Genomic DNA, 26,459 nt, shown 5'->3' with positions numbered 1-26,459 from the left:
AAGGAATCCTACACACTGTAGTTTAGCACACATACTAACTATCACTTGAAGCTATTGTTCATTATTGCTTCTGAAAACTGTTTAGGAACAATTAGGAACAGGTTGCTTAGCTTTTTGCCAACCAGCCTGTTTTATCCTCCTTGTTCTAAGTAAACAGGAGGTGCCCCACTGCATTGTTTACAATAGTATAACAATATCCGTAGTTAGCAATCCGGCACAAATGATCAAAACTAATAAATTGCTCAACCGTGCTAGGGGACACCTGTACACTCGCAGATTTTAATCAAGACAAAACAGATATTTAGACTACAAGACTAACCTGTGTGTAAACTCTTATGCATGTGCAGTTAGTGAAGGTGGCTATTATTGGTTGAAAGGGAAACTGTAGTGAAGGATACTTGTTTTGGAAATTCTGGGTTTATAGCCATTGAGCCAATCAATGGATATAAACTTACTTTGAATTACCTCAACAAGAAAAAAAGATGCAGATCAGAAGTTTTCAATTTGATATTCTTGTCCTGGATGTTTGTCCCTGGTCTGTAATTAGGGAATAATTAAAAACCAGGCAACTTGTTACTGTTTAGTACTGTATGGGTTTTATTGGATTTTCTAACAATGAACAGTCTCAATAATTGCTTTGCGGTACTGAACCTTTCAAACCATATGCTGTAATTTTATATATTGGGATTCTTTGTACATAGAAAAATAAAGCATGTGTTCTATTGATTGTTTTACTGCAGGCGAATCTCCTTTAAAGGTTCAGTATCTGAGCAGCAAATCCGTGAGAGCAGTGTGGAATCTTTGAGGGGTTATTTGAGTGACATAATTGATGCCATCTTAGGCTCAGTAGAACAATGCCCACCAGGTATGCGTCTTTGCTTCAAGCAGCTACATAAGCGTGTGGAGGAACGCTTTCCTGGGGCAGCCAGTCAGGTGAGAATAACCATATCCTTCCCACTAGCATGTATTGGGGAGCTTTTTGATACCAGTGTATTTGCAATACTCATTTCTAATAGGCAACCATCTGAAAGTGGGAATGGTTTTACATATTACTGCCTAATAATTCTGGCTGGAGGGAGAAGTTATGCTTCAATGGGTACCTTCCAATAATGTTTTCTGCTTGAAACCAGGATGTGAAGTATGCAGCCATCAGTGGTTTCCTCTTCCTGCGCTTTTTTGCTCCTGCCATCCTGACACCTAAACTGTTCCACTTACGAGAGCATCACGCTGATCCACGCACTGCACGTACTTTACTCCTGCTGGCTAAGGTATTCCTCCAATGGAGAGAAAGTTTAGCTTTTCTCAGACTTTTTATTTTTTTTACCATGCATGGTATTTGCGGTTTTTATTGCTGCCTAAATGTATGTTCTTTTCTTTGGATACTTGTAAACGTTTTTACTTTGAATCTCTTTTAAATATTTTTTAGTTAACTGAGCTAATTTGAAACATGGCCATTTAACTTGCTATGCAGCCTGAAGTTTGCTCAGAACCAGTAAAAAGTAGGCCCTACGTTACTGTTTTGTTATTTTTTTTTATTGAAACAGGATATAGTTTGATATATCAAAATCTGTGTCTGAAAAAGAACTCTTAAGTATTTACATGTTTCAAAAATACTATATATTAATAGCATTGTGCAAAGAGCCAATAACACTGGGGAACAATTTTGAACAAATTTTTTGTTGTCTTAAATTTTTAAACTTATTTACACTAAAATAGGTATGGTGATTCTGAAAGTGCAGTTATTTTACTTCTATCACGTCAGGTTTTTTTCTCTACCGCTTATATTAATGCGATTACTGTAGCGTGGATTTGTATAGGCTATTCATTTACACGCAAGACAGTGTGGTCAGAGGTTGTGCGCTGATCTATGTAGTGAATAGACTAAATTGATTTTTCTACTTACACACCTATTTCCTTTCTTTCAGATCATGCCTGGCTCTGCTTTTTCTCGTCATAAGTGCCTAAACAACCCTGATACATTTTGTTATATCTGTGGCAGTTTCACCATTCCCAGTCAAAGGGCAAAAATCAGCACATTTGTAGAGCAAGCCTATTTGGCATATTTCAAAGTTGAACTTGGTAATTAGTCTTGGGCCCCTCATAAGTGTGTGCAAACAGTGTGTCGAGGGTTTACGGATGTAAGTGATAAGATGCCATTTGGTATACCTATGGTTTGGTGAGAGCCAGGAGATCATTTCAGGGACTGTTACTTTTGTATAGTGAAAACTTCAGGATATAACAAGAAAAATAAATGTAACATAGAGTATCCTAGTCTACCATAGGCTATACACCCCGTGGCTCATTCAGATGAAATCCCAGTGCCGGTTTTCCTTACATTACCCTCTTTTGAAGAACATGATTATGGTAATTTAACTAGGTGACAACAATGATGAAGAGTTTGAAATTGAAGAGGACTTGTGAGTGATTTGGCACAGGATTTGGGACTATCGAAGAAGGCTTCAGAACTCCTAGCATCAAGACTGACTTGAAAAAGGAACAAAGGTATCATACTTTTGAACCAGAGAAATTGCATTTCTGCAGGACTTTAGAACTGACAGTGGCTTTCTGTATTGCCATAACATACCTGGTTTAATGGAGGAATTGGGAATTCCAACTTATAACTCAACTGAATGGCGACTATTCATAGATTGCTCAAAGCGGAGCTTAAAGTGTTTCCTCCTTGACAATGGCAATATATTTGGGTCAGTCCCAACTGGCCATTCAGTTTATCTTTTTGAAGAATATGCAGACATAAGGAGAGTCACTGAGTTGTTGCAATATCACCAACACAATTGGGTCATCTGTGTTGACCTTAAAATGGTATGCTTCCTTCTTGGTCAGCAACGCGGAAAGTATGCCTGTTATCTGTGCATGTGGGACAGCAGAGCTTGTGAGAGGCATTGGGTGGAAAGGAATTGGCCTCCAAGATCTGCCCTAAAACCAGGTGATCCAAACATTCTAAAGGAGCCACTTGTTGATACAAAGAATATTATATTCCCGCCTCTGCACATGAAACTGGGTCCGATGAAGCAGTTTGTTAAAGCTTTACCAACTGAAGGAGACTGTTTCAAAAAATGTATTTGAAAAAATAAAGGCCGGTGTGTTTGATGGTCTACAGATTCGGCAGCTCATTAAAGATGAACATTTCATCAGGACAATGTCAGAAGTCGAAAAGAATGCTTGGTTATCATTCAAAGCCATTGTCAAGGACTTTCTTGGAAACACACTAGCAAATATTCACACAGAAATTGGCCAGAAACTCTTGGAGAGCTACAAAATGTTTGGTTACAATATGAGCATCAAGGTGCATTTTCTGCATAGCCATGTTTCTAACTTCCCAGAAAACCTTGGTGCAGTCAGTGATGAGCAAGGTGAACGATTCCATCAAGATTTGAAGGTCATGGAAGGACGGTATCAGGGTAGATGGGATGTACATATGATGGCTGACTATTGTTGGAGCATCTGGCGGGATTGTCCTAACACTGAACACTCCAGGAAAAGCTATAAGCATAAATGTTTACCTTAACCGATTACCCGATTTAATTTTCAAATGTTTTACCGTAAAAAAATGTCATAGAGTAACAATAAATTCTTTGTATGAACAAAAGATATTTAAATAATTATTAAGTTCAAGTTATTATTTCATTATTTATTTTAATTGTATGTACAAATTGTATGTTTTTGGACAAAAATGGAGGGTACCCTGTATCGTAAAAACTGGATGTGATAGCAAAAAACTGGGGTCATTTCTGGATCCACCACCCAAAAATCAGTAAAAGACAAGTGTAAGATCTAATCCAACAAAAAATGCGTTCCCCAGCGTAATGTACTATTGCATGTTTGCAATTCACAGGTTTACCATTAAATACAGTGTTGACTATTGGCTTTATTTATCTGAAGGTCTGCCAGTTCTTGTCTGTGAAGCCTATTGCAGTGAATAAATCCTGAAAATGATCCTCATTCAGCCATGTAGTAATCTAGTAGTCAAATGCATTACTTTCCTCTCTTTATTCTTTGTTTCTAGGTGGTTCAGAGTATTGGAAATCTTGGGCAGCAGCTAGGTCATGGAAAGGAACAATGGATGTCGCCTTTACACCCTTTCATTCAGCAGAGTGTGGGCCGTTTGAGAGATTTCTTAGACAAACTCATAGACATGGAAAGCGATGTTGGTGTGTGGTAAAATCAGACAACAAATCTGACTGCTGTCTTTCATCTGTATTCATTCTATGCTTCTCAATTTATATTTCACTTCACTCCTGCTGTTTGTTGTTGCTGTCTGTCTTTCACACACCTGTTACCCTTTCTGTGCGATGTGCTTCTAACACTTAATTTGGATGTAAAGGAGATTTAGATTAATGGCTTTTACCAGGATACTGGATGCTGCTTCCCACCTGAGCCATGCATTTTGATTAAACCTTACTCACAGTTACAATTACAGTACATGAATGTGTTGGTACAGGTTCAAAAAACAATCGGTAAATACACTTTAGCTAGTTTAAAAAGCATCTTTTTCAGGATTTTAATTCTGCCTGTGTCTGATTATCAAATTGGAGCACCAGGGACGTGTTTATCATAAGGCACCTGAAGTCAAAAACAGTAGGAATAGTGGAGGATGGGGCACCTAAATATAGCATATACAATTTTATTTTGCTTTATTTTTTTCTATACCCATATTGGGACACTTGCAGCTCAACTTGAGGAGCTGCTCAACTATGAAAACTGTGCCCAAAAAATAAAATGACCACTCACCACTGTTGCCTGTTGTCTCCCTACAGCTGATTACACTGGTCAACAAACATTTTTTTCCAAACAGATTAACATAATTTTAGGTTATGTTTGATGCACAGATTCCAAATATGATATTGGTTTTGCTAGATTGGCTCTAGTTTTTGAAATAATGGCCAATATATTCTATTCAGTATATACAGTATATTCAGTTTGTATGATTTCCTTTGCTGATGACCAGGACAATCACATTGAAGGCTCCAGCAGTAGTCTGCCATCATGTGTCTATCCCATCTGCCATGATACCTTTCTTCTATCACCTTTATATCTTTATGGAACCTCTCCCTTTGTTCTTCACTGAAATTGCCAAGGTTTTCTGGAAACTTTTGCAAATTGCTATGGAGATAGTGTACCTTTATGCTCATAGTAGCACCCACATTTTTAAAGTTTAAGAGCATGTTTTGTACTAGTTCTTCATAATTTTGTGCTTTATGGTTACCCAAGATGTTCCTGACAACCATGACATAGCTGTGTGAGGCAGAAGCTTCAGTATCAGTCATGTAACTTGTGAAATTTGAATAATTTATCAGTTTCTGAATCTGGGGTCCATCAAAGATTCCTGCTTTTAATTTTTCAGTACTCAATCCAGGGTAGAATCTACAAATGTATTTGAAGCAATCACCGTTCTTGTTCAGAGCTCTAACAAACTGCTTTATTAATCCCAACTTTAGGTGTAGTGGAGGGAGAATGATTTTTTCTTCGTCAGCCATTGGCTCATTATTGATGTTCGCTGTACCTTTATTCATGTTTTCCCTTGGAGGCCATGTTACTTTTTTCCAGTGATCCTGCTTTGCTCGACTATCCCACAAGCAGATTAAACATGGGCACTTTGTGTATCCACTTTGCTGTCCAAGTAGGAATTTTTTAACACATATGGACCATTGGTGTTTATGATAGCAAAGCTTTTGTAAGATATTTTCATATTCTTCTTTACGTTTTATTGAGCGACCAGTTGGAATTGATGCATAGCAGCTGCCATTATGCAGTAAATCAGATTTAAAACTTTGAGTGAAACTGTCTATGAAAAGATGTCTTCTGCTCGGTATTCTGGTACTCCCATATGGGCTAGTAGTCCAGGGATGTTACAACAGTACACAAAGTCTCCATCTTCACTGAAATATTGTAGGAGTGCACCTCTCTTGTTCTATAAACTGTTATTTTAACTTCTGGTCTCAGACAGGTCTTTTCTTTTGGCCTGGATGCTAAAAGTTGAGATTTTTGTTTTGACAGACTTAGGTTATGTATTAAGTCATTGAGCTCTTTTTGGGAGAACTGCTGGTTTAATGAAACACTTCCTTCATATTCACTTCCACTGCTAACTCCTGGATTACACCCCTTGCCCTGTATATCCTCTATGTCGGATACAGGTATATGAGTGTACTGAACACTGGTATGGGAACATCAGCACCATGCGGCACAGGTCGTCTTGCTGATACCAAATCAGGGTACTCCCACTTGTTTTTCTTGTAACGATTGAAAACTTTTACATTCAGAGCACAAAAATAACAATCATTATGATGATTTTTGGGCTCTCTCTATACTATAGGTACACCAAATTTAAAACTTTTCAGTTTTCCATTTTTGCACTGACGAAGACATTCTACACAGGTTTTGCATATCATATGGGGAGCCCAATACTTATCTTGTTTCACAAATTCTGTAATGTTTCTTCTCTGTTTTTGCTGAAAATATTCACCACAAATGTAGCAAAATACATTAGGGTCATTTAAACAACTTCTTGAAGAACTCATATTTCCTTAAAAAAAAGAAAATGTATGAATTAAAAGAAGACAAATGAAAGTTTCATGAAAAAAATGCTACATTTAATATATAAAATGCAAAACATCGGTGTAAATAAAGATCGATAATATTATGCATTTGTTGTTGGTAAAATCGTCCATTCTGATTCCTGTATAGAACTAAAGCCAATTCAATGAAAATGATGTCATTTCTGGATTCAGCAGACCTGAAATACACTAAATGTATTAAAAAATCCTTGGCAAGTGAAAATTTTTTTTTTTTTTTTTTGAGCTGTGTTATTTTTGCATTATTGATCTGCCATGCCATGTTCTACACAGTTTATCTGTATGGAGACAGCCATCTTGGTCAAGGCAGGTAGTTGCTTCTTTATGTCAGAGCTTCTAGCAAGCGAGCTTGTACAGTAACATCTCCAAATCTCACTTCAGATCTCTTGAGACTGGCAGTTAGCGGTGGCAGCGTCTTAGATCTCATACTGTAGATACACAGCTGTAAGTCTGTAGTCACATTAGTGCCTGGACACATACCAGAACTTTTCTACTATAGTCAAGCAATTTCCTGTCTGTACTTGGACTCTCTAGAGTCTTGCAGACTTCAGTAAAGCAGCATACAGAGCAAGGTAATGTTCACCAAAGCACCTATTCCGCAGTCATCTTGTTACTGGTCTAAATACAGTAAACTGTATTTAAGGAAATAAAGAAATTTAGGAAATTAGGGAAATCTGCATTTTATGAGGGTATTGTTTACGTGAAATTTGTAAATGTTTCCTACAATTTTACAAGTCTGCAGTTTTTGAGATCAATTCCACTTTCAGGTGGTACACCTGTTGAGGACAATCAAACGGCTCCTTATCAACTAAAAATTTTTATAAAGTACAAAGAGCAGTAGAAAAGTAAAATTGGATGGATTTTACTTTCAAAAAGCGGTAATCCCGAGTCACACTCGGGGTAGGAAAAAAAAAATCCTACCTGCTCCCTGCAATCCATCGGTGTCCTGAGCAATCCCGTCCAACTTCTACATCACTTCTTCGTGGCGATGCTTGGATTGACGGTATGTTCGCGGGGGGTGTGGCGGGAAATTTAAAAGCAGATTACAATGTAATCTGCTTTTAAGTGCTTGAATACTGTGAATTACAATAACTAATACATGTACAGGTACATCTTTTAGTGCATAAATCATCATTATCCAATGCCCCAATTTATTTTTTGGACAAATTTCAGTTTTTGATTTGATACTTTTTTTTAAATTACATTGATTGTTGTTATATTAATTCATTATTTTTTATAACTATTATTTATAATTATTTTTTATATTATAATTTATAATAATAACAGGCGCACAATATTAAACAACAAATTTCCATGCAAAAAATTGCTTTTTGCATAGAAATACTGACAGAATTAGAACGCAAGGATGACTGCGGATTAATTGCTGTGGTGAACTTACCTTGCTCTGTGTACTGCTTTAAGGAACTCTACTAGTCTCACAAGAATCCAGGTACAGGCATTTCATTGTTTGACTATACAATCCATTGGGAGCTGTGCATATAGTCTGGAGGCATTCTCCTTCCAGTTCAATATCAAATGCCCATGTCACTATACTCTATTAATTTCACCTATTTGTCCTCAGCACCTAACTGATGACTTGTACTAAGAGGAATCATAATTCCTTTGTGCTTAAAGTAATAACATCATGAAATGCCACCTTACCACCTTCTACTTATTTATGCCAACTTTTCCCTTGTATTGTCTGTCTGGTTTTAGAATTAAGTTTTTATTCATTGTTTTTGGAATAGGACACAAGAGCTAGTAACCAGAAATTATGATAACAGGATGTTATAGACCCTATTTATTTTCAAACAGACCACAGAGTGGGATGTGGTATTTAATCTCATTGACAATTCCATAATACTAAGAAGACAAGCATAAAAAATTTCAGGCAGAATGGGATGACATTACCTCAAATCTCATGCAGGAAATGCCAAGCAATATATACAGTATATTCTTAGCTGAGTCACTGAGTCCTGCAGTACCTTCTGCAGTCCTCCACTTCAAATAGTGCCCCCTGCCCCATCCTCCACGCTCCTCTCCTGTACATATTGCCCCCAAATTTTACCTTTCACACTCCTCTCTCCAATGTCACTTAATTAGCAATGGTTCTTCCCCAACCCCTCCCATTTTGAAACATGCACATTTTTGCTGTTTTTTTTTTTTTTTTTACAGATTTGTGATATGCGTTAATACAAAGAGATTGTGATTTAGGTCTCGTTCCCACTGTCGGAAAGTGTGTTGCCTTAACTTTGAGCTTCCTGTTTTTGTTCCCTTTACTTTTGTGATGTTACAATTCACACTTTCCATTGCTCACTTGTAATTTTTTCTCTTTTAGAGTGTGGGCAGACATCTCGCACGCTCTTTCATCCATCTGTCACTATTAAGGAAGGATTTTTACACAAACGCAAAGCTGACGCTGTGAATCTGGTTACCCGTTTTACCTTCAAGAAAAGATACTTTTGTCTCACAGGCCAAAGTCTGTCCTACTCCAAGTCCCCAGACTGGCAGGTGAGAAAGCTACCTGATGGTGGAGTTTTCATACTGTACCTGACATAATAGGGTGCACTAATGCAACTGAACTTTGTTACCAGTGCTCAAAACTAAAGATTGCACACTAATTTCCCCATGTCATTCATTAAAAAATTAGGATCACAAGTAGAGAAATATAAGTCCTTGTATGGAATCATGGATAAAGCCACTGCTTTAATGGGGTCCTATGTAAATTCCATACTTCTGATGTTTTCTTTAGACTTTCAAATAATCACCAGATCATTCCAAATTGAAAGGACTGGTGAATACTCATTTGATACATTGTTACTCTCTACAGAGTCACACAAGATCTATAGGATCAATGTTTACTGGTTTATTTTTATTAGTAGTAGATTTCAAAACATTTTTGGGCCTCACTTTGCAGTGCTGGTCTGCTTTCTGGGTATCCTCTGTAATTTATTAGCCTATGCAGTGTTGTTTCTGTGTACTCTTCTAAAGTTTATCTGCAATGGTAATCTGTTAGGTTTTGCATGTTACAATGTAATTGGATTGATAAGGTAGGCCCTCATATTGCATAGTTATGTTATAAACTAATATGTTATATATCATTAGTTACCTTATCTACAGAGGATGGACAAGCTGAACGGTGCAATCATATTGTGTTGTGTATGGCCAACATTAGGATACCCAGAATTTAGTTTCAATTTTTTTGTTGCAGGTGCGCTCTTCTATACCAGTGCATCGGATTTGTGCTGTGGAGCGAGTGGATGATAATGCATTTCAGCAGCCAAACATGATGCAAATCATTACCCAAGATGGTGACACACAAGGAGGCCACATTATGTATATACAGTGCAAGGTAAGCACCAAAGGCTGCATTTAGACAGGACCATTTGAGAAATATTATGCAAAAACAGGAAAGTAATTTGTACAAACCCTTTTTTTTCTATATCTAGAATGTAAACGATCTGAATCAGTGGCTTTCTGCCCTGCGTAAAGTCAGTCTCTGCAACCAGAATTTATTGTCAACATATCACCCTGGGGCCTATCGTAATTCACATTGGACATGCTGCCTGCAATCTGAGCGCACAGGTAATATGTCTAGCTGTATGACCATTTGCTTGTAAATATAACTAACTCCATGCTGTGCATGATAACTTTTTTTGTGTGTGTGCCTTACAGTTCGAGGTTGTAGTCGGACACATTTGGCAGTGACATTGGGAGACTGGAGCGATCCTTTGGATCCAGATGCTGAGGCTCAGGTGTTATATCGACATCTTCTATTGGTGAAGGACATGCTCAGGTTTGCTAATGGTTCTTTACACGTACATTGTGTTTAAGCACGTCCTTTGATCATAGTTTGCATTTGCTTGATGGATCTTTCCTCCTCTACACTATTTGAATCCCCCTCCCCCCCCCCAATCTTGGTTGTATGAAGTAGTCATTTAGGAGAACTTTTTCACTATTTTATACCATTATCTATTTCCTTTGGAAAATGATGTGCTTGCTTTGTAATAGGAACAAATACCTGGATGGGGCAGATGATGTAGCCACATGCAAGGGAGAAACAAGAGGTTTTACTGGGAAAGGACTTGAAGGTTCAGTATGGCCACTCCAAAATATTTGAACCACCATGAAATTGTACCATATGACTAGTCTAACCATGTAATTTCTTTCTCCTATAGGTACAATCACTTATTCTGCAGCAAGACGTTTGCTATCTGTCATTGAGGATCTGCAAAGAGCACACCAGGTCTTTGAACGCAGGGAAAGGGAAGAGACTTCTAATCATAGTAATTGTATCTAGAACAGAATTGATTGGAGTCTACAAATTCACACACATTCCACTTATTTTTATTGTGTACACATATGGCCATTTCTCAGACTTTTGTATTTTTTGTTTTAAAGGCCAAAAAATAAATAAAAACCAACAAACCGTCAACAACCTCATTTTTTTTCTCTGCAGTTTATTTTCTTGTTTCTGAAGGATGTGGGATGTCAACAATTTAACACTCCCTAAAGCTTTTTTTAATAGCAGCATCTATCACAGATCACCCTTTATTTTAGCTTTATATTATTATTATTATTATTATTAATAATATTATTAATAATAATAATATTAATAATAATATTACACAGTATTTATATAGTGCCATCATATTACACAGAGCTGTACAAAGTCCATAGTCATGTCACTAACTGTCCCCCAAAGGGGCTCACAATCTAATGTCCCTACCATGGTCATATGTCTTTAATACAATCTTAAAGGATAATACAATCTCAAAGGTCAATTTTGAGGAGAAGCCAATTAACCTAACTGCATGTTTTTGGGAGGTGGGAGGAAACCGGAGTACCTGGAGGAAACCCACACAAACACAGGGAGAACCTGCCATGCAGCTAGTGTACTGGCCGAGATTCGAACCTGTCACCTAGTGCTGCAAAGGCAAGAGTGCTACCTCCAACATTCAAAAGTCCAAATACCTTGTGTTAAAGTGGGTTTAAAAGGCATTTCCAGTGAATTCATGCACTTTTTTGTTAAGACATTTTTGCCACGTTTTATCTGCATAGATGGTGTCTGAAGGGACATTTGATTTGGCAGGTTGGAAAACAATTCCCTTTTACATTTGTTACCCTTGAAATAAGTGCTGCTAATGATGTTCTCCCTTTCTCTCTATATTGTCAATACCATCTGACCAAGTATTTATATGGGGTACCCCTCAGCATTAGCAGCACCTGCTGATACAATCTGTCAGAACTTTGATATTGGTATTAGACCCTTTACTAACTGGTGTGTGCATTTAGCATTAATGATTAATACCTGCATTGAGAAGTGGATAACCCTTGTTTAATGTTCAGTTTATGTAAAGCTATACATATCAACCTTAATGAACAAACATAATTGGGCCGTGTCTAGATTTTTCAGGGACATTTCATTACATTTACAAGAGTTCAGAAACATCTAAGTGAAAAAAATGTTTAATATTCCAAGAGAAAAATCTTGAATGTATTTTAAAGCAATCAATGAAATAGTTTTAAGGAGAGAAGTCATTTACTGGGTTTGGACTTAATAAATGTCTTTCCCAAAAATATATTTAGCTAATTATTTTGTACCACACATTCACTATTCTCAGGCCTATCTCAACTGGGCATCAGGAGTCAGTGACTTGACTTAAAAAAAAAGTGCCCACAAAGCAAAAGAGATATCCATTTTAAGATGATAACAAGTACTTAATTAGCATGAGTAGCTTTTGGCTTTGTATGCTTCTTTGCACTTTGCAAGTTAATTTAGTACACCTTTATCTCCATTTTATGTAATTTAATGTGTGTTTGGTGGGATTGGTGTTTGTCATAAGGTTTCAAAGAAAGATCCCATGATTTGTCTGAAAATTAATGATTATCTTAGGTCCTTTTTACACTTGTAGCTTCAAATCACTTGCTAAACCACTACCAAGCAGTTAGCAAATGACTGCCATACACCCGATAGTAATAAACTGCAGATCAGAGTGTTTGCACATATTGCCCTTATGTTTGTGGTGTGGTTCCCCCTCAAGAGATGGAAAAGCTTTATGGTGCTTCCAGGAACTGTGCTACAATCAACAATCAGAAACTGTTGTGCACAAAGAGGTTCCCAACCACTCCCATTTACCCTGGTTTCCCGGAGCCTGGTTGAGAATGTGGTACTACACTGTTATTGACCACAAGTCTGGAATAAAGGCATGGGAACACATGTCCTGTAACATCTAGTTTCTGAGTGAGGAAATACCAAAATCCTAGGGTAATTAACAACGAGGGATTTAAGCAACGGGGTTTCTTGGCGCATTACATATATACCCGAAAGTCTCAGTTGTAAAGACATGTTCCATGTGTAGTGTATGTTCTAAAAATATATTCATATGTAAATACACTGTTATTACACGAAACTAAATACATATATTAAACATTAGTTAGTACAATTTTTTTCCTATCACTAGCTCTTCATCTCTATGCCTCACTCTATAGGGACACATATAGTAGTTGAAAGATGCAAATTTTATAAATGCTCAGGGCGTTTCTGTAGCACACATCACTGTGAAATTACAAGGAGGTCTTCCAGTCATTTACCTGGATGTCTTTACCGGTAGAACTTAACATATCTGTTGCTAATAATGTAATGTAATAATGTAACTCACAATACTGTTGATTTCCAAACGTATTTTATTCACATAAGCAAGGACATGCCGAGCGCAAATAGGATATGGGAGTGAGGGTTGCTCCATGCACGTCTTCAACTCTGCACTTGTACAGCTTTCTGGATTACAGCCTTTTGGCAGCACAGATTAGAGCCCTCTTCTCATGCTTCAAAGACCAAAAGATAACAGCCTCCATGCCACTCTATGCGTGATCTCAGTTCCCCAAAGGAACACTGGTATCATTGTTGAATATTATAAGTATCATACATGAAAAAAAGTTTAAGTATTAACAATCCAAAATCATCATTGTCAGTCCAATTTGACTGCTCACAAAATATGGGAGATGTTATCAAACATATTTTTCTCAACCTTTCTCATTTCTTCAATCTTTATTCTATGCAATATTTTAATACTGGCCATGTTGTAAAAAATATGTTGCTCAGTTACACAAAAAAACACAATTTTAAATATTTAGGAGTACTTGTGCTTTTTATAAATTTCAGTCCATCCAAAGTAATATTTTAGTTTTTGGGAAATGCAACAAAATAATTTCATGTTAAAATGACCTTCCTATCCCTGCATGAGTTTCCAAGTCTTTCTGAAACTTTTGGTTAGTTACTGTCCACCTTTTTTATTGCTGGCCATCAAAACACTTTAAAGCTTTCTCTTAACTGACATAGATTAGGTTTGTGAATCATAAAGTCTGCAAATTCCAACCCTCAAACTCAAAGTTTTAAAAATAGTGTTTAACAGCTAGAAAAACAGCATTACCAATCACACCTTAAGTAAAGAAAGAAGCATTTAGAAGCATAATTGTAAAAAAGTGACATTTCAAGGCTGTGGTATCATATTTGAAATATTAGCAGGGATGTCTTACTTTTGTAGTATTAAGTAATGGGTAAAAATCTAGTAGATAGCCCTCAGCCCTCTAGACTCTACAATTTAAATATTGTTTTTGGGTAGACTGATCTTTTAAATGTTCTGTAGGGTAATGCTATATTCCTATTTAAAGCTGAACTCATGGCAAGCTGCTAAATCCAGTTGGACAGTGAAGCAGTAGTGAGGCAATTTCTTCTCTCATTGTACCATCCATTTATTAATATGTTAACAGTCAGTACAAATGAGCTGCAGCAAATCCCATAGCCTGGTAATGCTTGCTGTCCCTCTCCTGGTTGTTGTTCTGCTGTATATGAAATTACAGAAGGCCGTTATCAATAAAAACTATAGTAGCATTTAAAAGTACATTAAATGATTATTCATACATAACCACAATTATTAGCATTTTTTAGCTGCTTGCAGTTCAGATTTAATTTGTTGTAATTTATGATACATTTGATTTTTGTACAATTTATTTTTCTGTCAAGATGCTTAGTTCACGTTTTTTAAAAAAAAATTGGGATTAAATGGCAGTTTACTGCCTGCTTTCCCTGAATCGACAATGCTTACATTTTAAGTCTCATACATCAACATTTTTGTAAATTCAAACCACAAAAACACATCACCTAAGACATAATTACATTCCTTGCATAAAGGAAAGCCTTAATTTGTTGTAAGCTAAGCTTTGTCATGCCCATGGGTACCATTACTGAGAAAGGGTTACAAACCCACATCAGAACTAGGGACTCTTTGTAGCCTGAGCCCTTATCTGAAATCACAACTACCAAGGAAGACTGCTCATTATAGACTGGTGCTGCCATAGATACTCTTAGTAGGTAGGTATGAAACCAGTGCATCCAGCGCCACTCATCTCACAGCTGCCAATCACAGACATGAGCTTGGCCTTTAGAAATGACTTTGCTTCCTTGTAGAACACAAAATTGAACTGTGATGTGAGAAATATTAGGTCAACGTAAATTACCATATCAAAGTTTTGTTTTTTTGTTTAACTGAAATTTATAGTTTCTAAGCATATATTTACATAAGGGCAGCCATATTTGCTTTTTTACTTTTTCAATTTTACAATTTCTGCTTCCTGCTTAGATTTTTGTGTATTGAGAGGTATTGGGCAACCCATTCAATGAAACAATCTGCCCTAATCCAACACACAGCAATGTGAATGTGAATGGTAATTGTTTGGTATTAGGAATGTATGAAAAAAAAAAAGAAAAGTTATTTTAAACCATGAATTGCTTGTGACTAGAGATTGTATGTGTCGTTATTAATGTAGATTGTCCAGAGCAGTAGGTTATGCATTCCCTGTCAAGACTTGCTGACAAATTAGAAATCTATAAAATGCCAAAAATAATTTAGCAACAACTTTGAAGCTTTATTCGCATTGTATAGAAATATATTTTAGTGGGACTCTCTCTGCATAGTTATCAGTATATTTAGTTAATCTGACAGATCGCATATAGCATTAAACTTTGTACAGCCACTGTAATTTTGATGTCAGATAAGAGCTTTCTGTAATGCAGCAATATACTGCTACACAACCACAGGTCATTGCATGGAAAATCTACATGAAGGGTCTGCACACTGCATTTCCCATACTAATGAGAGTCTCTTTGCTATGAATTTCAGTGAATTCTGAGTTCTATGACCTGTAAGGAAACACCAAAGAGTTTATTCTAGTCAGCTGTATTTTGTATGGTCAGATGCAATCCAAAGTGTCTTGCATCATGAATCTGTTGACCATTTTAAACTTTTATATGTAAACATTCTGCTTAGGAACATATACCCCAAGGTGTATATTAGCTATTTAGCAACAAGGTCATTGAGCGGAGTCATGATTACTGAAGAAACCAGACCAGCTGAGCCAAGGTGCAGACCAGAAACTTTGCTGGCTAACAAGCAGGCACCCGGGGATATATTATAGCTTCCAGGTATGTTTTAGAATAGATAAATGAAATATCTAATATCTGCAATACAGGAGCAAAAAGAAAGACAACTCAATCCTGTATGATTTATATGGAATTCTATGACAAAACAATTTAAAAAAATGATATCACAAGTTTAAAGTATGAGGTTTAAAGAGGTAATGAATTTGTATTTTTCATAAATGGATTATATTTATGAGAAAGCTGCTACATTTTAGTCAGGGGTACCTTGAGTCAACCCTTAACTTAATAACATAGTGTGAAGATGTTCAGTAACCTTTAATAACACCATTCCCCTTTTCAGTATGTTATACTGTTTCCCAGCATACCCTCTCTTTTCATGTATTCCTTATTGCTGTACACTGACAGGCTTATGATAACTGTCATTGCTAAGTGTGTGCATGTAATATATCACCAGCCACTTTATTACAGACACTTTGATAGTACCAGGTTAAACATCCTTTTGCCTTCTGATCCAGCTTTATTCATGGTGGTTTCAACAAGGTTCTGAAAACATACCATGGAAAATGTTGTCATTTGCCTCAGATTTGTTGGCTTAACTTCCATGATCTGTACATCCCAAGGATGTTGGATTGAGATTTATGCTCAATTGGTACCATGCTCAAAAGGGTTCCAAATTGTACAATGCCTGACACCATTCCCCACCAGCCAGAAACGTTATTACAAGCAGGATGGATCCATGCTTTCCTGTTATTGAGACTAGGCAATGTTTCTTCACACCTCTCATCAATTTTAATGAACTTATATGAATTGTAGCCTCAGGTGCTTGTTCTGAGCTGACTGATCACATTTCTTCCCTATTCTCATACTCTGAACTTAAAGAGAAACTAAACTAATTACTGCCAAAAATAAAAAACATACACTTACCTTCAATCCCACAGGACAGTCAGATCCCTCCGAGGCTGTCTTGCATCTGGTCCCGCGTTGTCCCAGCACCCGTCCCGGAGCGGACGCTCTAAATGCCGACATCTTCGTCGCTTTTTTCGCGTTCTTCATCCTACATCACCTGACCCAGGTGTGAGATCGGGTGGCGTAGGATGAAAAAAAAAATTGACAATCTCCCTTGTGCATGCGTGAGATCGGCAAATTTTTTTTTACCCACGAAATGGCTTCTACTGCACATGCCAAAGATGCTCGGGCATGCGCAGAAGGAGCACCCAAGAGCCTCCCGGGATGCCTGATGTAGGTATCCCGGGAGGCTTTGTGCTCTCATTCATTAGCGATCGAGAAATAGGGGGCAGTGCTGGACCCTTTTTTTTTTTTAGAAAAAAATGGTGTTGCACTAAAAAGAAAAACAACAGAATTTTTACCTTACATAAAAGGGTTGTTTTGTGTAAAGTGAAAATTCTGAGTTTAGGTACGCTTTAAGAGGGTCATCTTGACAATATCTACTTGAATGAAGTTGCTGCCATGTGATGGGCTGTTTAGATATTTGCATTAGGAATCAATTAAACATGTGTACCTAATAAAGTGGCCAGTGAATGTGTGCATGGTTGTATATTCTCACTGATTTGTGTAGCACAGACACAACACATACTTTGGTCACGCAAGAGATGAAAGACAGGAGGCTGCTCTGGGTTTCGGCTTTGAAGAAGTAGTAAGAACGATGCTAAAACATTCACATCAGTTTGTGGGTGTGTTAAAGGGGTCAAAGCATTATACTATGTCATTGTTCAGGACTAAATGCCAACCACTAGCTTTTTCCAAACATAATTTGTTTGTGTGGCATATTAGTCTAGTATCCAAAGTTTCACACAACTGAGTGAATTGGCTCTCCTTCTCCTGTTTTCATTGAGATAAAGCAATATGCTGCATTTAGTTTGCCTTTCTCCCAGTGATTTCATGCTTTGTAGAGTGATTTTCTGCTATTTGTACTGCCCATAAGGCCTGAAATGCCGTGAAGAGTGCTTCCATGCATCACTGAAATACGAGTGATGATATACATCTCCAATGCTCATCACACATTTGCCCTTTAAATTATCAAGGCATTATGGTAGCGTCTCCACGTCTGATAGAATGAAATCCCCTGAAAAAGAAGGGGCAGTATTGAGCAGGGCAAAGCTGATAAAGCTCTGAGCCAGCTGCTGGGGCTATGTGTATGAAAGAGTCAAGCATACTGATTATTAAAGTCGTTCTTCAATGACCCCCTGCAAAGTAAGTTCGGCTAGAACATTGTCCAAGTAGTTGGGATCAGGATATCCGTGACCTGTAAGGTTCGATCCAAACTCAGTCTTGTGATGAATCTCATTCCATACCACTGTGTTAGATTCTCCAGTCGTGCTAGAGGTACCGATGGAAAATATTAGACGACGATCCCATGCTGCAACCAGTAGACGTAATACCTGTAAATCAAACAATCAAACATTAACTTCAAGTACAAAACAATGGCTGTCAACATCCTGTAACAAAGATAAATATATTTTGTTTTATCAGCCTTTCTAGTTATTTTCTTGGTTTGTAGAACACCCCCATCCCCATCTACTGGAAATGAGGAAAGATATCCGTATTCCAAATCAGGACAGCAGGCTAAAGTGACAATGCTAATTCTCAATACAATATAGCGAGTAAGAGTTGTTGTCCTAGGACAGTAAATATGTTAATGGCAGGATCATCAGGTTATACCAGTGATTCTTAACTATGGTTCTTCCCCAGGATGCTACGGGTTCCTTGAACAATGAGCAATTTGTGCCTCTCAGGTCAGTGTAGCTGATACCAATGATCTTTTCACCTAGTTTATCTGTAAAGCTACGTACACACTTCCAATTATTATCGTTGGTAAACGAACGACGAACGATCCTGCACGATATCTGCGAACGATCGTATAGCACCGATCCTGTACATACAGATAACGACACGATCGTTCGTAGATATTGTACACACAATAGATGCGATCGTTTGAACGATACAGGAAGTTACGTGCACCACAGGAAGTGAACGAACGTTCGTTCATCACGCATGCTCAGACCATGGACGATCAATGAACGATCGTACACACGAACGATGGTCAACGATCGTCGTCCAATCCGATCCGCCGGTCCGGTCGTTCATTTCCAACGACTTTCCTCGTTCGTCGGCGTCGTTGGTTACTTTTTTTACGAACGATTTTTGCCCAATTGATCGTTCGTCGTTCGTTCGTCGTTCATTTTGAACGATAAAAATTGGAAGTGTGTACGCAGCTTAAGGTTGACATTTTTCCCATTACTTAATTTGCTCCCTTGATATGATGTCATTTTTCCTTAAATCGCCTTAGCTTTTAAAAATTGATTAAAGAGGATTAAAAAACCTAAATGTGTTTGCATTCTTGTGAAATAAAATAATTATTCTCTTATGTCTTAGATATAGATCAAATCACACACAATGAATACCTTTTTCGTTTGCTGCACTACTAGAAATGATTCATTTTTGTATTTGCATCACCATGGTACTCACCTTTCTGCCTTTCTCATTATCGGGCAAGTAACAGTGACGTGGAAATCCTCTGGCTGTGAATTTCCGTCCTGGGTTGGGATGCTCAGGTCCCTGGAAATAGATAAAAAAAATTCAATGATTTAAAATAAAAATTTTAGCCTAGCATACTCAATGTTATTATGCCAATCAAATCCTCACTTCACAAAGGGTGCAGTAAAAAAAGTTCAAAATTTAAATATTACATTTGCATAGTTTTTATTAACTTCAAAAACAGTTTAATAGCTTTCAATAAAGTGGGAAAGGAACAGAGCAACCCTCTGGTTTTTAACTAGAGAAAGGAAAGTGCTGGGAAATCTCTGGAATGAAGGCACACTCCAGAACAAGACTCTCATTTCAGTAGTTATGGAAGATGTAAAGTAGAACTATATATCTACATTAAAATTGTGAGCAGGCAGAATTTTTATTGCAGAAGGGACAGTAATGAGCTTTGATCAGTGCAAGATGCTTTGATTTACCAAGTATCCAGGCATCCCCCGGAGAATGTTGGGTCGGCTGGGATTGAATGATTTCCCATGTGCATGTTCGGGAATTACATATTCTAAATAAAAATTGTGATCAGGCAGATACTGTGTGTTTGTTTTTATCCCAGAAGGGACATTGCCTGTCCTTTCTGCAATAAAGGACCTGCCTGGTCACATTTTTTTTTTATTTTTTCTATTTATTTTTGCCTATAACTATTACTGCCTGTGTCTTCCAGTCCTGGCGAAAACGGCTTACCTTATTTCTTGATCTGCTGTCACCAGGACAGGATGTGAGGTGAAATCTCCAGTGGAGTAACAGACCACAATGACAATTTGACAGAGACATTTATTCTTCCCAAGTCAATGCAAATCAAAACCATTTGCCCGGAGTTGGGATTTCAATGTCCCTCCATACAGTAAAATAAAATGTTACTAGACAAAACGTTAAACCTACTGTAACCTTACCAAAATTATTTTATTTACTGTTTTTAGTGAAGATACAGCAAGTTCCCTGTATGTAAATAACTAACCAATGATTTTGAAAAAACTAGATCAATACCTATCAAAGTAATGTCTGCAATATTCAGGAACAATACAACCCACAAAAATGTGATAGGTAACAATAGAAATATGAAAAAGAAAGAGAACATGGAAAATTCAGACTGGTGTCTGATTGTATTTAGATGTATGATGTTATGACATGACTAGTACCTGCATCCCACTGGGGATATCGTACACTATGCGAATAGTCTTATGGTCTGGGTACCCTGGGAGAGAGTGAGGGATGACATGAAACTCCATCTTCCCTGGAGGCTGAGTGCCTGTCTTCTCTCCATAAATTGTTTTACAGGTAGGACACTGCAAGCTGCCATCCTGCAAAAAAACATTTTTATAAATATAAAAAAGGATCAAGATTTATTTTCCCACAATAACCCATACTGGAACATATACATTTAGTGCACTCAAATATTACCGTCATTTACTATCCTGAGATTCAGTATGAAATAAAGAAGTAAATACACATGTATGTTTCTATAGAAGCCTGTCCTGACCATCAATAAGTAAGGTCAGTAACTAATACTAATATAAAGCAAATATGTTTCTTTTTTCAGTGCACAACGTACCTTGTTACCATTATTATACATGGCCACCAGACACAGAACATGGTACATATGGGTACACTTTCCCAATTTTCCAACCAGGTCTGAGCGAATCCCTTTGTGAGTCAGGACACCTTCATACCCAGATGCAGTAACCAGACGCTCCATGCAGATGGTACAATCCTAAAAATAGAGTTTTGCCTTTTACCTTACCATATAAAGTTTTAAATTACATTCAGTGTTACAGAATGTCATTTCTAATGTAACAGTGGTTCATCAACCCAAGTGAATAGCATAACTACAACAACTTTTACAACCTGCTAGGCAATCTTCTACTTTGAAATGCACCTTTGGTGTACAAATTAAATTCACAAACCTGAATGAAAACATTTTCTGCAATCTAACTCTGACAACACATATTGTATTTTGGCTATGGCCTCCCTGGCTGGATTAAAACTATGGAGACCAGATAGAAAAGGGTCTATACTACAACGCTGATATATTTATAGGAGATTGAATGAATATTGTATAATTATCATTTAACATGTGTGGCCAGCTTAATACCTTTTTACAGCCTTGGCTTACCTCATCTGGAGGAGACTTCACCTTCTGTATGTATCTTCTTACCACCTCCTCTGGATTCTTACCTGTCAACATCAGGAAGATAATTATAGGTAAATTAAGTTGTTTGGAAGCAACAGTCTCTCTGCAGACATTTACAATCAGTAAAGTGCATGCTCATAAACTGTGGAACTTGCACAATTTTGGAGTAGTTGCGCCTAGAATGCATATGATGTAAACCTAAAGTTCAGTTGAACTTTAACCATCTCTTCAAATCCAATGACAGGTTCGTAAGTTTGCATTAAAAATTTGTATTAACTTGTATTGATATAGGGATGACACTAACAATGGGACTCACAATATTATGTCTCTGACAAAGTCCAAAGCCAAATTTTAAAGGGGAAGCCAATTAACCTAACTGTGTGTTTTGAGATAAAAGCTGAACATTCAAACTCCATGCAGATAGCACCCTAGGCAGAACCCAAGGAGTTCTTACACTGCTGATATTGATGCCTGTTATCATTAGTGGTTTAAATAAAATGTAGCAAATGCCAGATAAAAAATCTGTAGTACATGGAATACATATGTAGCAGTGTGGTTCTTGCAACCAGTTTACCTTTGGTCCCTTTATACAAGGATTTGCTAAAGCATTTTTTTAAAGCTAGGCTTCAAAAGAAGAAATCCTCTTAGCCTCGTTGAATGTAAGTATAGGTAATCCTTAGGATAACTTAGGAACCAACCCTTAAGATCTAACCTGCCAAATGTTTCTAAAGCTTACATGAACTATACAAGCCAGTAAACCTATAGAAGAAAAAAATCAGTCTGATGTGGTTCCAATTCCCCTTCCCACAAGACTTGGAATAATAGGCTATTACAGAGCATCAGTTATCTGGGCGCAACAAAAACAATTGATCCCAATAATAATGTGCAAACACGAGAAATCTTTAAAACTCAGTGTCTGTAATAGACAATCTGCTGCCTGAGTGGAATATATAGAGGATTAGGTAACAATCTGTATGACCATAAACAAGAAGTTATTAGACATAGAGATTTTCTATGTATGCTGTTTATGTGATGGCTTACAGAAATTACGAGCATTTATATTCCAAACATTTAAAAAACATCTTGGAAGGTACATACAAAATATATGTATGTATGTGTAGAATTACATATCTTACTTACCTATGTCATCTGTAAAAACTCCCATTCTTAAAATTCTCCCCATATTTCCATAGACTCAGCTGTCCAGCAAAAGTGATGAAGGTCGGGATAAACTATTCAGACCTATCCATTAAGGTAGTTCATGCTAAAGGATGTTTATTTCACGTGCACATTACTGCATAACGTGCTGCGGTGCCTTTAATTTTTAATAGCAATGTACCAAATTATATTACCATGTGGGTAGTATCACACTACAATAATTGTAAATCCAGACCAATACTGTCAAGGATGTTTACAATCGTCAACCTTTATTCACATAGTAAATCTTATTTTTAGAGGTAGTTAAGGGTTTTTCAAACCCCAACTTTCTGGGAATTCACATACTGCATACATACACGTACTATCATTACAAATTATTACATATACAGTTTGTTGTCAGAATGTAGTACTATGCATGTTAGTGGTTGTTGGTGGACAAATGAACTTCAGCGCTCAAAGTGTTTAAATAATTCTGCTTCCTAGGAAGGTAAAAATGCAGAACGTGATAGTGTAGTATGTAAACACCCTGTGAGATAATACAGAACCAGCAAACACCACTGCTTAATAAACTATGCCAAGGGATTTAATTAAAATTATTCAGCATACACTGTATTTGTTATTTTATAAAAATTCAATAAAACTTGATTAAAACAAAAATTATTCAGCATACAACTACCCACCGGTTACAGCTCTGTATGTAACATGAAATAGCATACTACTGACAAATTATAATATAATGGGGGGGATCAGAAAATAATCCGATATGCAAGTAACTAATTTACTCTGGAAATAAAGCGGTGTGCTTTCACTCGTGCTAGCACTCTGATATTACATTGGCATGGAAGCCTTCTCTTGTAATGTGAATTGTGCTCTTTGTTAGAATACAGGCCGATATACAATGGACTCTGGGTCAGATTTCCACCTTTACCTTGAAGGGTTGGTTTACCCAAATAAATATTTTACCCTGAGCCTACAGATTGTCTGATTTATCTATTTGATCCTTTTATGTCTGCCCTGGTATAATGTTTGACTTTTTCTGTGGACCCTCAGTATTGGAAGATCCTTTTGCATGCATACTTAAATTTACAGTATATCATTTTTTGTATTCATTATTATATTACTCCTCCCCCCAACCGCAGGTGTTTGTAGTTACTTACTTTTTTTGAGATGTTTCTTTTTGGTTTTCCTGCAGATGCCACTGATCCCACTGACAGGTTTGATATCCTCTTTGCTGACAGGAGGAGGATGCAGGATGGGTTTAGGAGCTCTGGTTAAGCAAACAGGCAATCCAGCTGCACACATCAGAATTCCAGTCATTCCTAGAAAAACAGAAGGAAATGTATAAAAAAAATGTATACCCCAATAGTTCCTTCTCTTCATGCTCAGCATAAATATCATGCAGCTGTTTTTATGATAATAATTCTAAAAATAGAAGTTAATAAATATAAGAATCGGAATCATTGCTTTTTGTACTTTTATATATCTTCTGGGCTGCTGGATGAACACTTTCCCTATCAGCATGGTATAGAAAACACATGACCACTGAAAGCACAACTGATTGGGTCTTTGTGCAGCTTTTCTTTATATCAGCTTAAACGCTGCTGCTCTTAGTGGAATAGCAACATTCACAGTGCTAAGGTTTAGTTTCACTTTAAATATGAAAGTCTTGACTGGAAGTGTCTTCTATTTTTGTACATCTTGATACTGAAATGTATTTGTCTTTGAAAAAATTGGACTTGTTCTGTCGTATTGAATTGGGGTAATTGGCAAACAGATTTTTTTACCAGATTGTCTGTTGAAAACTTGGTCTTTTTGCCATTTTAAAACATTTACTTTGTTTGAAACCACCATGTGGTTTCAGTTGTTTGCATTCACTATGATGCTAGAAGATGACCCACAGCCATAGTCTCCGGTCTCATGTAATAAATATGTACACAGGAGTAAGGGGAGTAAAATGCAACCCATAAAGGTCTGCTTTAATGTTTACATATTTTGGTGTGGCAAAAAACATATTTTACACATTAAAGGTGGTAAATATGTTGTATGATTGTGGAAATGTGGAAATATCCAAAAATGTCCATTATACACACATTAAGCCATGGCAAGGTATGTATGGACCCACTTGGACTTTTTTTAATAAGCCATATAATCACAGAAAGGAGTACCTAGAGCAATGTCTATTGACCCCTATAACATGGGGGAACCCCTAGGGTCTTCAAGGAACCCCTACTATAAGTACTATATCCACAGCTAACAGTACATTACTGTGATAGTCAGTAGGAAGAATATCACCCTTACATTGCCGGACAATCAGAAGAATGTCACCATTACAGATAGCCAAAAATATATCTGGTGTCAATAAAACTGACCTGAAAGTCGCAAACATGTCACTGCTCAATGAACCCCTAGCAACCTTTAGGGGAACTCTAAGGTTTCATGGAACCTGGTTAAGAAACACTGCTCTAGAGCATTTATGACACAGCAACACCCATCTATTGGCAAGGAGTGCTGGGGTGCCATTAAGAATAAATTGAACTGCATTGAAATAATGCATAATATGTATGTATGCATAATGCAGTGTGTTAGCAAGCATTGCACCAAGGAAGTGGTATGAATAGATTCTGATGAAAGGCACTATACAGTATGCATGGGAACAGCCATGTCTGCTTGTTACCTATAGGATCACAGGATCACATCACACCATAATAATGCTCCCCATTCTGTTCCTCTTTTCTTTGGGTATGTATATATGGTCAGCTTAGACCGATAATCTTTCACTTGATTGCGATCTTTCCTGCTGCCACTGATTCATTCCCAGAAGGTATTCCAGCATGCCAATTAAAGATATTGACTACAATGTCTGACACAGTAAGAAAATCTATCAATAGTATGTAAAATGATTCTAAAATTATTTCAGACGCATTTATTAGGAAGGGTTACAATGAACAAGAAAGGTAAAGTGTAGAGAAATTAGGAAGCAGAGTTTGTGTATTATTTTAGCAAAGTGTATAGAATAATTGCAGGACAATGTATATTACACATGGTGACTACTTCTTCTCACTTCCTTCTTACGCTGCTGTCCGGTTTCTAAGAATCCTAAACCGGTTCACAAAAGTAGGTTGATCCAAAGTACATTAATTGTTTGTGATGTTAAAGCACCGAATATTCCTTCAGCACAAAATTTGTAATGGAAGATTGTAATAGTAGAAATTTAATCTCCACCAGAAAATGCTTCTGAATGTCAGATTCACTGATTTCTAAATACACCTCTTAAAATAAGAGACTTTTAGTTCATATAGCCCAACTCCTGCTTATGTTTAAAGGTGGAGTTGTAACCCAAATCCTCAGCTGTCACCTCGGGCTTTACCCCTTCAGTGCTGAAAGAAATATCAGAAATAGCAGGAAATCTGCTGGCCTTATTGAACCAATGTGGGACAGCACCAGGTCATGGAATTTTGGATTTATTTTTAACATTTCCAAAGTGAAGCATATTGCATCATAGTAAAACAGTAATGTGATAAACAATTACAACACAGGACATTAAAACTAGACATCAATCGTTTAAAACTATGCACTGTGC

The 26,459-nt window shown here is 37.1% G+C and overlaps 2 protein-coding genes across 4 annotated transcripts in view; one reads left to right on the top strand and one right to left on the bottom strand.

The window, feature by feature from the left end:
* Positions 1-11,033, top strand: part of RASAL1 (RAS protein activator like 1) — a 52,782-nt gene extending 41,749 nt beyond the window's left edge. For both annotated transcript variants that reach the window (XM_072415314.1, XM_072415312.1), the window contains exons 13-21: positions 741-933; positions 1,131-1,268; positions 4,025-4,169; positions 8,929-9,101; positions 9,802-9,942; positions 10,040-10,175; positions 10,266-10,386; positions 10,602-10,681; positions 10,769-11,033. In XM_072415314.1, the coding sequence (XP_072271415.1) occupies positions 741-933; positions 1,131-1,268; positions 4,025-4,169; positions 8,929-9,101; positions 9,802-9,942; positions 10,040-10,175; positions 10,266-10,386; positions 10,602-10,681; positions 10,769-10,890 (1,249 nt within the window). In that variant the 3' untranslated portion in view covers positions 10,891-11,033. The remainder of the gene's footprint in view (positions 1-740; positions 934-1,130; positions 1,269-4,024; positions 4,170-8,928; positions 9,102-9,801; positions 9,943-10,039; positions 10,176-10,265; positions 10,387-10,601; positions 10,682-10,768) is intronic.
* Positions 11,034-13,259: 2,226 nt separating this feature from the next.
* DTX1 (deltex E3 ubiquitin ligase 1) overlaps positions 13,260-26,459 on the bottom strand; it is a 39,635-nt gene continuing 26,435 nt past the window's right edge. For both annotated transcript variants that reach the window (XM_072415310.1, XM_072415311.1), the window contains 6 exons: positions 24,037-24,198; positions 21,704-21,765; positions 21,143-21,301; positions 20,730-20,891; positions 19,519-19,608; positions 13,260-18,431 (listed from right to left, as the gene is read on the bottom strand). In XM_072415310.1, the coding sequence (XP_072271411.1) occupies positions 18,213-18,431; positions 19,519-19,608; positions 20,730-20,891; positions 21,143-21,301; positions 21,704-21,765; positions 24,037-24,198 (854 nt within the window). In that variant the 3' untranslated portion in view covers positions 13,260-18,212. The remainder of the gene's footprint in view (positions 18,432-19,518; positions 19,609-20,729; positions 20,892-21,142; positions 21,302-21,703; positions 21,766-24,036; positions 24,199-26,459) is intronic.

The sequence above is a fragment of the Pyxicephalus adspersus genome, chromosome 6 (genome assembly GCF_032062135.1).
Source record: "Pyxicephalus adspersus chromosome 6, UCB_Pads_2.0, whole genome shotgun sequence".
Lineage (NCBI taxonomy): Eukaryota > Metazoa > Chordata > Amphibia > Anura > Pyxicephalidae > Pyxicephalus > Pyxicephalus adspersus.
This window is presented reverse-complemented; position numbering and strand designations above follow the sequence as displayed.